The sequence below is a fragment of the Antechinus flavipes genome, chromosome 2, assembly GCF_016432865.1.
Source record: "Antechinus flavipes isolate AdamAnt ecotype Samford, QLD, Australia chromosome 2, AdamAnt_v2, whole genome shotgun sequence".
NCBI classification, from domain to species: Eukaryota; Metazoa; Chordata; class Mammalia; order Dasyuromorphia; family Dasyuridae; genus Antechinus; species Antechinus flavipes.
The window spans coordinates 20,155,392-20,168,974 of NC_067399.1; the positions used below are offsets into that span (position 1 = coordinate 20,155,392).

The 13,583-nt window shown below is 53.0% G+C and overlaps 1 protein-coding gene across 1 annotated transcript in view; it reads right to left on the minus strand.

The window, feature by feature from the left end:
- R3HCC1 (R3H domain and coiled-coil containing 1) overlaps nt 1–13,182 on the minus strand; it is a 45,800-nt gene extending 32,618 nt beyond the window's left edge. The window contains exons 1-5 of the mRNA XM_051974226.1: nt 12,721–13,182; nt 11,497–11,585; nt 9,765–9,843; nt 7,411–7,524; nt 6,673–6,836 (exon numbers count right to left, since the gene is read on the minus strand). Of these exons, the coding sequence (XP_051830186.1) occupies nt 6,673–6,836; nt 7,411–7,524; nt 9,765–9,843; nt 11,497–11,585; nt 12,721–13,126 (852 nt within the window). The 5' untranslated portion in view covers nt 13,127–13,182. The remainder of the gene's footprint in view (nt 1–6,672; nt 6,837–7,410; nt 7,525–9,764; nt 9,844–11,496; nt 11,586–12,720) is intronic.
- Nucleotides 13,183–13,583: the final 401 nt, after the last annotated feature.

Here is a 13,583-nt window from a genome sequence, read left to right on the forward strand (position 1 = left end):
ACCAGCGTGAGTCCTGCATTTAGAGACCAAGTGACCAGTGTGAGTTCTGCATTTAGAGACATGGTGGCCAGCGTGAATTCTGCATTTAGAGACCAAGTGACCAGCGTGAGTTCTGTATTTAGAGACATGGTGACCAGCATGAGTTCTGCATTTAGAGATATGGCGGCCAGCGTGAGTTCTGCATTTAGAGACATGGCGGCCAGCGTGAGTTCTGCATTTAGAGACATGGCGGCCAGCGTGAGTTCTCCATTTAGAGACATGGCGGCCAGCGTGAGTTCTGCACTTAGAGATATGGCGGCCAGCGTGAGTTCTGCATTTAGAGACATGGCGGCCAGCGTGAGTTCTGCCATTTAGAGACATGGTGATCAGCGTGAGTTCTGCATTTAAAGACCAAGTGACCGGCGTTGAGTTCTGCATTTAGAGACATGGTGATTAGCATGAGTTCTGCATTTAGAGACCAAGTGACCAGCGTGAGTTCTGCATTTAGAGACATGGTGATCAGCATGAGTTCTGCATTTAGAGACCAAGTGACCAGCGTGAGTTCTGCATTTAGAGACATGGTGGCTGAGTTCTGCATTTAGAGACATGGTGGCCAGCGTGAGTTCTTCATTTAGAGACCAAGTGACCAGCGTGAGTTCTGCATTTAGAGACCAAGTGGCCAGCGTGAGTTCTGCACTTAGAGACATGGCGGCCAGCGTGAGTTCTGCATTTAGAGACATGGCGGCCAGCGTGAGTTCTGCATTTAGAGACATGGTGATCAGCATGAGTTCTGCATTTAGAGACCAAGTGACCAGCGTGAGTTCTGCATTTAGAGACATGGTGATCAGCATGAGTTCTGCATTTAGAGACCAAGTGACCAGCGTGAGTTCTGCATTTAGAGACATGGTGGCTGAGTTCTGCATTTAGAGACATGGTGGCCAGCGTGAGTTCTCCATTTAGAGACCAAGTGACCAGCGTGAGTTCTGCATTTAGAGACATGGTGATCAGCATGAGTTCTGCATTTAGAGACCAAGTGACCAGCGTGAGTTCTGCATTTAGAGACATGGCGGCCAGCGTGAGTTCTCCATTTAGAGACATGGTGGCTGAGTTCTGCATTTAGAGACATGGTGGCCAGCGTGAGTTCTGCATTTAGAGAGATGGCGGCCAGCGTGAGTTCTGCATTTAGAGACCAAGCGGCCAGCGTGAGTTCTGCACTTAGAGACATGGCGGCCAGCATTGAGTTCTGCATTTAGAGACATGGCGGCCAGCGTGAGTTCTCCATTTAGAGATATGGCGGCCAGCGTGAGTTCTGCATTTAGAGACATGGCAGCCAGCATGAGTTCTGCCATTTAGAGACATGGTGATCAGCGTGAGTTCTGCATTTAAAGACCAAGTGACCGGCGTTGAGTTCTGCATTTAGAGACATGGTGATCAGCATGAGTTCTGCATTTAGAGACCAAGTGACCAGCGTGAGTTCTGCATTTAGAGACCAAGTGACCAGCGTGAGTTCTGCATTTAGAGACATGGCGGCCAGCGTGAGTTCTCCATTTAGAGACATGGCGGCCAGCGTGAATTCTGCATTTAGAGACATGGCGGCCAGCGTGAGTTCTGCATTTAGAGACATGGCAGCCAGCGTGAGTTCTCCATTAAGAGACATGGTGGACAGCATGAGTTCTGCACTTAGAGACATGGCAGCCAGCGTGAGTTCTGCATTTAGAGACATGGTGGCCAGCGTGAGTTCTCCATTTAGAGACCAAGTGACCAGCGTGAGTTCTGCACTTAGAGACATGGCGGCCAGCATAAGTTCTCCATTTAGAAACATGGCGGCCAGCGTGAATTCTGCATTTAGAGACATGGCGGCCAGCGTGAGTTCTGCCATTTAGAGACATGGTGATCAGCGTGAGTTCTCCATTTAGAGACCAAGTGACCAGCGTGAGTTCTGCATTTAGAGACCAAGTGACCAGCTTGAGTTCTGCATTTAGAGACATGGTGACCAGCATGAGCTCTGCATTTAGAGACCAAGTGACCAGCATGAGCTCTGCATTTAGAGAGATGGCGGCCAGTGTGAGTTCTCCATTTAGAGACATGGCGGCTAGCGTGAATTCTGCATTTAGAGACATGGTGGCCAGCGTGAGTTCTGCATTTAGAGACATGGTGGCCAGCGTGAGTTCTCCATTTAGAGACCAAGTGACCAGCGTGAGTTCTGCATTTAGAGACCAAGCGGCCAGCGTGAGTTCTGCACTTAGAGACATGGCGGCCAGCATTGAGTTCTGCATTTAGAGACATGGCAGCCAGCGTGAGTTCTGCATTTAGAGATATGGCGGCCAGCGTGAGTTCTGCATTTAGAGACATGGCAGCCAGCATGAGTTCTGCCATCTAGAGACATGGTGATCAGCGTGAGTTCTGCATTTAAAGACCAAGTGACCGGCGTTGAGTTCTGCATTTAGAGACATGGTGATCAGCATGAGTTCTGCATTTAGAGACCAAGTGACCAGCGTGAGTTCTGCATTTAGAGACCAAGTGACCAGCGTGAGTTCTGCATTTAGAGACATGGCGGCCAGCGTGAGTTCTGCATTTAGAGACATGGCGGCCAGCGTGAGTTCTCCATTAAGAGACATGGTGGACAGCATGAGTTCTGCACTTAGAGACATGGCAGCCAGCGTGAGTTCTGCATTTAGAGACATGGTGGCCAGCGTGAGTTCTGCATTTAGAGACATGGTGGCCAGCGTGAGTTCTCCATTTAGAGACCAAGTGACCAGCGTGAGTTCTGCACTTAGAGACATGGCGGCCAGCATAAGTTCTCCATTTAGAAACATGGCGGCCAGCGTGAATTCTGCATTTAGAGACATGGCGGCCAGCGTGAGTTCTGCCATTTAGAGACATGGTGATCAGCGTGAGTTCTCCATTTAGAGACCAAGTGACCAGCGTGAGTTCTGCATTTAGAGACATGGCGGCCAGTGTGAGTTCTGCATTTAGAGACATGGCGGCCAGTGTGAGTTCTGCATTTAGAGACATGGCGGTCAGCGTGAGTTCTCCATTTAGAAACATGGCGGCCAGCGTGAATTCTGCATTTAGAGACATGGCGGCCAGTGTGAGTTCTCCATTTAGAGACATGGTGGACAGCGTGAGTTCTGCATTTAGAGACATGGCGGCCAGCGTGAGTTCTCCATTTAGAGACATGGTGGACAGCGTGAGTTCTCCATTTAGAGACATGGTGGTCAGCGTGAGTTCTGCATTTAGAGACATGGTGGACAGCGTGAGTTCTCCATTTAGAGACATGGTGGTCAGCGTGAGTTCTGCACTTAGAGACATGGCGGCCAGCGTGAGTTCTGCATTTAGAAACCAAGTGACCAGCGTGAGTTCTGCATTTAGAGACCAAGTGACCAGTGTGAGTTCTGCATTTAGAGACATGGCAGCCAGTGTGAGTTCTGCATTTAGAGACCAAGTGACCAGCGTGAGTTCTGCATTTAGAGACCAAGTGACCAGTGTGAGTTCTGCATTTAGAGACATGGCAGCCAGTGTGAGTTCTGCATTTAGAGACCAAGTGACCAGCGTGAGTTCTGCATTTAAAGACCAAGTGACCAGTGTGAGTTCTGCATTTAGAGACATGGCAGCCAGCGTGAGTTCTGCATTTAGAGACATGGTGACCAGTGTGAGTTCTGCATTTAGAGACATGGTGACCAGCATGAGTTCTGCATTTAGAGACCAAGTGACCAGCATGAGTTCTGCACTTAGAGACATGGCGGCCAGCGTAAGTTCTCCATTTAGAGACATGGCAGCCAGTGTGAGTTCTCCATTTAGAGACATGGCGGCCACTGTGAGTTCTGCATTTAGAGACCAAGTGACCAGCGTGAGTTCTGCACTTAGAGATATGGCGGCCAGTGTGAGTTCTGCATTTAGAGACATGGTGTCCAGCGTGAGTTCTCTATTTAGAGACCAAGTGACCAGCGAGTGTTCTGCATTTAGAGACATGGCGGCCAGTGTGAGTTCTGCATTTAGAGACATGGCGGCCAGTGTGAGTTCTCCATTTAGAGACCAAGTGACCAGTGTGAGTTCTGCATTTAGAGACCAAGTGACCAGCAAGTGTTCTGCATTTAGAGACATGGCGGCCAGTGTGAGTTCTGCATTTAGAGACATGGTGTCCAGCGGGAGTTCTCCATTTAGAGACCAAGTGACCAGCGAGTGTTCTGCATTTAGAGACCAAGTGACCAGCGTGAGTTCTGCATTTAGAGACCAAGTGACCAGCGTGAGTTCTGCATTTAGAGACATGGCGGCCAGTGTGAGTTCTGCATTTAGAGACATGGCGGCCAGCGTGAGTTCTCCATTTAGAGACCAAGTGACCAGCGTGAGTTCTGCATTTAGAGACATGGCGGCCAGCGTGAGTTCTCCATTTAGAGACCAAGTGACCAGCGTGAGTTCTGCATTTAGAGACCAACTGACCAGCGAGTGTTCTGCATTTAGAGACATGGCGGCCAGTGTGAGTTCTGCATTTAGAGACATGGCGGCCAGCTTGAGTTCTGCATTTAGAGACATGGCGGCCAGTGTGAGTTCTGCATTTAGAGACATGGTGGCCAGCGTAAGTTCTCCATTTAGAGACCAAGTGACCAGCGAGTGTTCTGCATTTAGAGACATGGTGGCCAGTGTGAGTTCTGCACTCAGAGACCAAGTGACCAGTGTGGGTTCTGCATTTAGAGACATGGTGGCCAGTGTGAGTTCTGCACTCAGAGACCAAGTGACCAGTGTGAATTCTGTATTTAGAGACACAGCGGCCAGCTTGAGTTCTGCATTTAGAGACATGGTGGCCAGTGTGAGTTCTGCATTTAGAGACATGGTGGACAGTGTGAGTTCTGCATTTAGAGACCAAGTGACCAGCGTGAGTACTGCATTTAGAGACGTGGTGGCCAGCGTGAGTTCTGCACTCAGAGACATGGTGGCTAGTGCGATAGTGTGGCCATTGGGCCAGCATGCACGTGGCAGCTCAGGCTGCCCACTGCTTTATGCCCATCCCTTGACCACCCAGGGCTTGCTGCTTCTGTTGCCTTCAGGAGATCTCAGACCCTTCTGAAATGGAGTGAAGCCTACAGATCTCTTATCAGAATGAGGTTTTAAAGTGAACAAAGTATATAGGGCTATAAAGGCCACCAATTTTACTGAAATACTTATCACAATATAGTTTAAATGGCTCTCAGGCTTAGAACTCTTGGCCTAGGTGATATCAGAAGCCACTTCCAGCTTTTATCCCGTGATCCTAGTTCTCACACCACACCTGGGAGCCTGGTTCCCGGGATCGGTTTTCTACTCGCCCACCATCACAGAGTTCCTAAGAATCAGAGGCAGGAAGTGCGTGAAGTGTCCTAGATTCCAAATCCAGCACTTTCTCCACTATGCAGTGTGGACATCAAGCTTTCAGAGCTGCGTTCCTGCTGGGACTGTAGGATTACAAGCAGCAAAAGGACTCTGAGTGGGAGGGTTTTAGGGGGAAGCTGCTCTGGGCTCTGGAATCATCTTTCTGAGGCACTGGTGGGTAAGTCAGCTGGAAAGGAGGCAGCCAGAAATGCAGGACTCTAGGGGGTTGATTAGACACCGTGAGCCCGAACCTCTGAACAGAATGGTTTTTGAGCCGTCACGGGTTAAATGGCCAGGCTTGAACACCGGACTCACAGAAGCGTGACTGTGTTTAGGAGAAAAGGAGAGAATGGGAGGCACCAAGGACGAGATTCCCAGAGATTTGGGATTGAGGTTATTCTAGAGCAGAGACTTCTCCATCAGCATGAGGACCATGAACATCAGGGCAAAGGAAGGGGACCTAGGGCAGAGGAGAAATCACCCCCTAAGGGTGGTCTGGATGGCAGGGGGGCTACAAGAACCAGAGTGCTAGGGAAAGGTGACCAGAAGACCAAGAGGCCGGAGGGGATCTCGTGGCGAGCCTGGGCCCCTGCAGGCCGAGCGGCACGGGGATGGGGCCTGCCCAGGGTGCGGAGGGAAGTTGGCGTCCCGGACAGCGCAAGAAGGCGGCTAGATGCCGTGGTGCTGCTGGTGCCGGATGAGGGCCGAGCTGTTGCTGAAGGCCTTGACGCACTGGTCGCACTTGTAGGGCTTTTCTCCGGTGTGAATCCTCTGGTGGATGATGAGGGCCGAGCCATGACTGAAGGCTTTCCCGCAGGCGCCGCACTCGTAGGGCTTCTCGCCCGTGTGTACCCTCTGGTGCTTGATGAGGGACGAGCGGCGGGTGAAAGCTTTCTCACACTCGTGGCAGTCGTAGGGCTTCTCTCCGGTGTGGGTCCGCTGGTGCTCGATCAGGGACGTGCTGCGGGTGAAGGCTTCCCCGCACTCCTGGCACCGGTAGGGCTTCTCGCCCGTGTGCACTCGCTGGTGGCGGATGCAGGTGGAGCAGTCGCTGAAGGTTTTCCCGCACTCCTTACACTTGTACGCTTTCTGACCCACGCGGATCCTCTTGCACTTAATTGGGTCTGAAAACTGCCTGAAGGTTTTCCCGCGCGCTCCCAGGGAGCGGGCTCTCTCTCCGGCTGGGCTCCTCGGGTGGGCGTCCAGCTTGGAGTCGGGACTGAAGGCTCTCCGGGCTCCATCCGGGTCGTGGCTGCTCTCCCCACAGGCCATCTTGGGGGGAAAAGTCACTTTCCTGAAACTCCTTGGGAACAAAGCCCTCCTGGGACTCACTCGAGCAGGGCTTACCTTCTGTCTCCCCAATTTGTCCTCATTTTCAGCTACTTCTCTTAATGTGGAACCCGGGGCCATGTTCCTTCTGGGCCTTCTTGTTACTGATCCGGAGAGCGTGAGCGCTTTGGCAACATCTTCCGGAGCAGCCGGCCCCTTCACCTCCGTTCTACTCTCCCAGGCTGAAAGAAACCAAAAAAAGGCCCTTTTACTGGGAGAAAGGAAACTGCTCCTGGGGGAAGTGAGAGAGTGCAACAGATGAGCAGGCCCGAGAAGGCCCCATGGAGTGAGGGGAGACAGGAACAAGGGGGAGGGGCAGTCCTTGGGGAAGGCTCTGGGACACCAGGAGATGAGCAGAAGTATCGGAAAAGGAGCAGGGAACAAGCAGGGGTGGAGCAGAGGAGGTGATAAAGCTGTTGGGGAGCTCTGGGAAGGGGGCTCTGGAGAGGGCTGCCCTCCTTTGGGACCTCTCTGACTTCTCTCCCAGGCCTGGGGGGCAATGTCCCAATCAGCTCTAGAGTTCCTCCCACCCTACAACCCCAAGGGCAAGGTATTGTGTCCTCGAGGCATACAGTAGACACTTAATATGTTGTTTATTGGCTGGCTGTGCAGGGCAAAAGGAACACCGACTGAGGATCCGAGGGGATGGACAAGGATCTCTGCTGGACACCCCCGTGGTGCAGGTCCGTGCCTCTGGCTGGGGGGAGCAGCAGGGGGCAACTCTGATGCCCTTCTAAGCTCCATGCACGCCAGTACCTGGACAGTCGCTCTCTGGGCCCAGGAGCTCTTCTGGTCCCTGGACAGCCGAGACCCGGGGTTCCTTCCCTGCATCCAGCTCAGGGATCACATCAGGTTTGGGAACTGGGGCCCCTGGGGAGGAAAGGCCCGTGGTCAGGTGAATGCAGAGCTCGCTGGGCAAAGGAAGGGACGCTTCTGGAGCAGGAAGGCACCAGTGGGACCCCTCTGACGGGCTCGGTCGCTCCAAGGTGTAGGGACGAGGGGGTACAAGTTCAGCCCTTCTTAAGCACTCATAAGTGCCAGGCACTGCACTAAGTCAAAGGAAGCAGAACACAGACGCCCTTCCCACCTCCCAGCCCGCTGTAACTGCCCTATTCCTTTCTGCAGCAGACTGTTTCCTGAGACCTTCCCGGCCCCAGCCCCTGCCCCCTGCCCTCTGCCCCAGCCCCTGCCCCCAGCTCAAAGGGAGCTCCCTCACCCCTTTGCTCATAAACGATAGGGACCTCGGAAGCCACGTCCCACTTGGCTACGGACGTGATTCACATCCTGGGATGAATTCCAGTGGATCGCCATCCCCTCCACGCCCTCTACCCCCTGGTTCCATGTTCCCATCCCCGAAACCCTCCGACCACAATCTCAACCTGCCAGCCCCCGGACCTTCTCCCACTGTGCCCTCTGTCATAGCTGTTCTTGCAGTCTGGCCTCCACCCTCATCTCCCCCAGCGCTGCTCTCTCCAATGCCAGGGATCTCTCAGCTGCCCAATGTCATCTCTTCTCAGCCCCGAGGGGCCTTGTCCCCCCACAGCCTGACCCTCTAAGCCCCTTCCTCTCTATTCAGACCCTGGGTGTGCTCAGGGCTCTACCGGTTCTCCTCTTGGACCCTCCCCTCGGTCTCCTTTGTTGGATCCTCTTCCAGATCCCACCCTGTCACCACAGGGGTCCCTCAGGGCTCTGCCCTGGCCCCTCTTCTCTCCTCCCTGTGTGTAGCTTCCATGGGGATCCCCTCAGCATCCCAGGACTCACGATCACATTTCTGCGAGGGCTCTTAAATCTACCCTTCCTGCCCCAGGCTCTTCTCTCCTCTGCCTTTCACACCAGGGCACACGTTCAGCTCCACATGTCCAAGGTGGAGCCCATGCCCTTCTCTCCCACCCCTCCCCTATGTCCTCAGACCTCCCCAGTCCCACAAGCTGGCTCACCGCCCGGGAGTCCCTCGGACTCCCCCACACGTAAGCAGCTACTGAGAGACGCTCTGCAGAATCGCACGAATTCACCCCGGTCGGTGCCCCCTTTGCCTCCTGCCTGGTCTCCTGCAGCAGCTGCTGGGGGGGCGTCTGCCTCAAGTGTCTCCCCCCTCCAGGCTGTTCCTCATTCTGCCACCAAAGTGGAACCCCCTTCTCCCCAGGGCTGCCTTTTGCCTCCAGGTGCCAACACAAAGCGCTGTTTGGCCTTCAAACCCCTCCATTCACTACAGCCTCCCACTCTTGCAGTTTTCTTGCCTCTTTCCCCACCCCGTGTTCTCTGTGACTCAGTGACATCAGCCTCCACCTCCAGACTCCGGCCCTTTCTCTGGCTGTCTCCCAGTCCTCAAATCTGTTCAATCTCCACGGACTCATGTCCACATGCGGATCCCCTGTAAGTTCCAACTAAAATCCCACATTTTACAGGAAGTCTTTCCCACGGAATCATCTCCTATTTATTCTATAGAATTGTGTATAGATTTGTCATCCCTCTCATTAGAGTCTCTGCTCCTCAAGGGCAGGAACTCTCTTTTGCCTCTTTTTGTATCCCCAGCACACAGTAGGCACTAAATAAATGCTTGAGTGACTGATAATTTCATCGCATCTCCCTTTGTGTCCACATCTTTGCTCAGGGGCTTCCCTGTCTAGAATCCTCCTTCCCACTTACCTCTCTTAAAGAGGCGGCCAGGGGTCCCACAGAGCCCCGAGCGCTGGTTCTGGCCCGCCTCAGACACCTCCTAGCGAGGTGAGTCGGGGCAAGTCCTGCACCTATGAGGTTTAGTTTCTTCACCTTGAAGTGGGAATAGTGATCTCCCAGGTAGGTGAAATAATACCTGTAAAGCCTGACACACAGTAGGTGCTTGCTAAGTGCTCATTTCCTTCCTTCCTAGAATCCCCTCACTGCCTTTAAGGCTCTGCTCCAGGAGCACCCTTTCTGGGCCTTCCCAGTTCTTGCTCTCACTCCCCAAATTACCTTTATTCACCTAACTGTACACCGGCTGTGTGCCGGCACCCACTGAGGTCTGAATGGAACATGAGGGTGTGTGCAATGTGTTCTAAAAATATTGGGAACCAAGAAATAAGAGAGGGTCCACGAGGGGTATCAGAAAAGGTGGGACAAACCTCTCTTACCCAACGGTGGGAGGTTCCAATGCTTCTCATGCTCGGTTTCCCTGCAGCTCTGAGCCAAGTCCATGGGCACCCATTCATCCTGGGGAAATAAATCATCAGATCCCTGAATCCGGCCAGTAGTAAAAGACGCTCGCGTATTTAAGGACTTTCCACTCACACAAGCAGGGAAATCAGGGGCTGGGTCCTAGCATACCCAGGCTTCTGTTCTGGTACCCAAATGTGAGGACCTTCAACATGATAGCCAGAGCCTCGAGGGATCCTGACCCTAGAGTCCTGAGACCAGTTCGGGGGGGCTGGAATCCTAACAGGGCCAGCAGCACCAGAAGCCACCACAAGAAGATGCCAGGAGGACTGCTTATCCTTGGAAGGGATCATGGCCCAGGGACTAAATTGCACGGTATCCACCAAAACAAGGATGCTGACTCGGGCCCAGCCGGCTTAAAGAGTTTCTGTTGCATAAGTAAATTAAAGAACAACCAGGGAAACAATGTATATGGCTACAAACCTGTAGCCAAAAATAACAAGACGACAAAACTGAACAAAGTGGAGTGATAATTACTAAGCTTGGCTCCCAAGTAGACAAGAAAATGCAGCTTCCTTTCCACACTATGTGCCTATTTGGGGGGGTATGGAGGTGGATGGGGAGGCCTGTGGATGAGGAATACTGTATGTGCTGTCAGAAGCAGGTCTACACACACACACAGACACACACACACACACACAGACACACACACATACACACACACACACACACATACACACACAGACACACACACACAGACACAGACACACACACAGACACACACACAGACACACATACACAGACACACACATACACACACACATACACACACACACAGACACACACACACAGACACACACACACAGACACACACAGACACACACACACAGACACACACACAGACACACACACAGACACACATATACACACAGGCACACACACAGACACAGACACACAGACACACACACACAGACACACACAGACACACACACACAGACACACACACACACAGACACACACACACAGACACACACACAGACACACACACACACAGAGACAGACACACAGAGACAGACACACAGAGACAGACACACACACACAGACACACACAGACACACACACACAGACACACACACAGACATACACAGGCACACACACAGACACAGACACACACAGAGACACACACACACAGACACACACACACACACAGACATACACACAGAGACACACACACAGAGACACACACACAGACACACACACACACACATACACACACACACACAGACACACACACACACACATACACACACACACACACACACACAGGAGCTTTCCTCTTTGATCTTTGTTACAAAGAAAGGCTCTCTGCATAGAGGAAGAAAGAAATGAGATATGCTGCAAGACACATTAGTAAAAAAACATGTTTAAAAGAAAAAACATGACCAGGAAAATGTTTGCGTTGTCTGGGCCCGTGGCTGAGTTCCTGGGTGCTGGAATCCGGCTCCTACACCCTATGGGGTCACAAATCACGTGTTCCCCTAGAACATGTCAGACGCATTCGGGCACCCGGGCCGCAGGCACTCCCAGAGCTCCCCAGGCTCACTGGAGATATGGCGAGGCACTGAGTTATAGGTGAGGGAAAGGAACGGGCTCTCGACCTGGGAATGGAAGGGACATTTTGGGAGAGGGAGTGAGGAAACTAAAACTCACCTGAGAACTGGTGGCAAAGAAAACACTGGGCCTTTGTTCATCTTTGGGGCTCCTGGGGTGAGAAAAGCCAGGGCCTTGAGAAGGCTGAGCTGAGGAGAAAAAAGTCTCTGTGAGGAAGCCGTCGTGTCCAGGCCTACAAGGCCAGAAATCCCCCCACACTCATCAGCGATCATTTCCCCTCTTTTTCCAGACTGAGAGATTAGTCAGAACGTAACAGCAGCTCTATGTTCTAGGATTAGAAAGATGGACTCTTTCTTGACTTCCAGTTCTTTTCCTGTGGGTTTAAAACAGATTTCAAGGCAATGATCCCGAGCCCAGAAATCAGGGTTGGTGGAGGGGATCATTCCCAGCCCTATCTATGCAGGTGGTTGTGTAATAATAACAACAGCGAGCATCAGTGTAGCGCTTCCAAGGTTGGAAATGAGGTCGATCCTCATGGTCCCGTGAGAGGCAGATACTACTGAGATTACTATTGTTCTCTCAAGAAGAAGAAATAAGTGACTTGACCCCGGTCACGGAGCCAGCAGATTTGGGGCCAGATACACATCGGATGCTCCTGCTTGCTGAGCCTAAAGCTCCTTCCAATATAACATGCTGTACCTGCTCTGTTTCAGGCACTTTTGTTTAATCAAGGAGTATTTTCTGGGTCAAGTCCTTTTATTAATCTGCAAATTAAGTGTGGAATATGTTTAGAGAACACAGTACGCACAAGACTTTATAATCAGAGGCACAATATGGTTTGTGATGGGAGTCAGGAACCTGGGTATTCATCAGTCAGGAGGTCTGTGACCTGGGGCTTTTGTAGCATTTAATGCCTCAGCGAACTCAACTATAAAATAGGAACGACGAGAGCCAACCTGTTTCACGGGACTCTGGGGAGGAACAAAGGAAACGTTTTATAAACAGATTTCAGAGCATTTCTTCATGTGGCTTTGGAAGAAGCCCTTCTCTGGGGTTATGGGCAGGTAATTCAGCTACGTCTTCCCCAGACCCCTTCGAGGCCCCGTCCAGCTCCGGCTCCATACTCTGCCCAAAAGGAGAGCCCAAGCTGCACGGGAGAGCCTCTCCCACTCTGGGGGATCCTGTTGCTGCGCACACACAAGTTGCAAGGCTGAGGCCGGATGATTTCAGAGTGGACCCATGTTCGGGTTCCAAACAGTCCCCAGCAGCGGGAATATTCCTTTCTTCTCTCCCCCGTCCTGCCCCAGCTCCTTGAACACTCACCTTCTGCCTCGTGTCCATGGGCCAAGTTCTCCACCAGGCTCACCACCTCCTCGCTGCTGTCGGGGTGCTGGGACTTTACCCAAGCCCGGATCTCCCTGGGCAGGATGGTCAGGAATTGCTCCAGCACCAAGAGCTCCAGGATCTGATGCTTGCTATGAATCTCGGGCCTCAGCCACTGCAGGCAGAGTTCTCGGAGCTGGCTCAGGGCCTTGCGGGGCCCGGCCACGTCCGTGTACTGAAAGTGCCGGAAACTCTGGCGAGAAGCTTCGGGGTCCGAGGACTCGGCAGCCGCCGCGCCTTCCTGCCCGCCGGGGGCGTCCAGGGCCAGGCCGTCGCCTTGTTTGTGCAGCCAAAGCGCTCGGGGCTTTGGGACCACCGCGGCCATCACTTCCCCCGGGGCCAGCATCTCTCCAGCCGGGTCCTTTCCTCAGGGTTTCAGAGCTTTCTCCCCACCAGGGGGCCCATCCCCTGCAGACTGAGCAGCTGCATACTCTACCACATGTCGCTGCGGGGAAAGACGTTTAGGAGTCAGCAAAGACCGTCCAGGGGTTCCGGCCACCGTCTTATTCCAAGGTCTGGGGACACTGCCGGGGCTCTTGGCTACACAAGGAAGCCTTTGTCCCGCAGCTACGGGAGGTCCACAGTGGCTCCGGAGGGGCCAGATCCCCCAGGCCCTCTATCTCCCACAGGGACGCCCCGCACGGTTTGCAGCCAGAATGAGACGCCGGGTTGAGGGCCGAGGTCATGCGCTCCCCCTCATTAGGGCTGGAAGGTCGCGCTCTGTGTAGCCAGAAGGGGAACTGAGGGAACACCAGGAAGGGAAGAGAACGCGGTGACTTGGGTGATCTGCGCTGGCTGCTGAG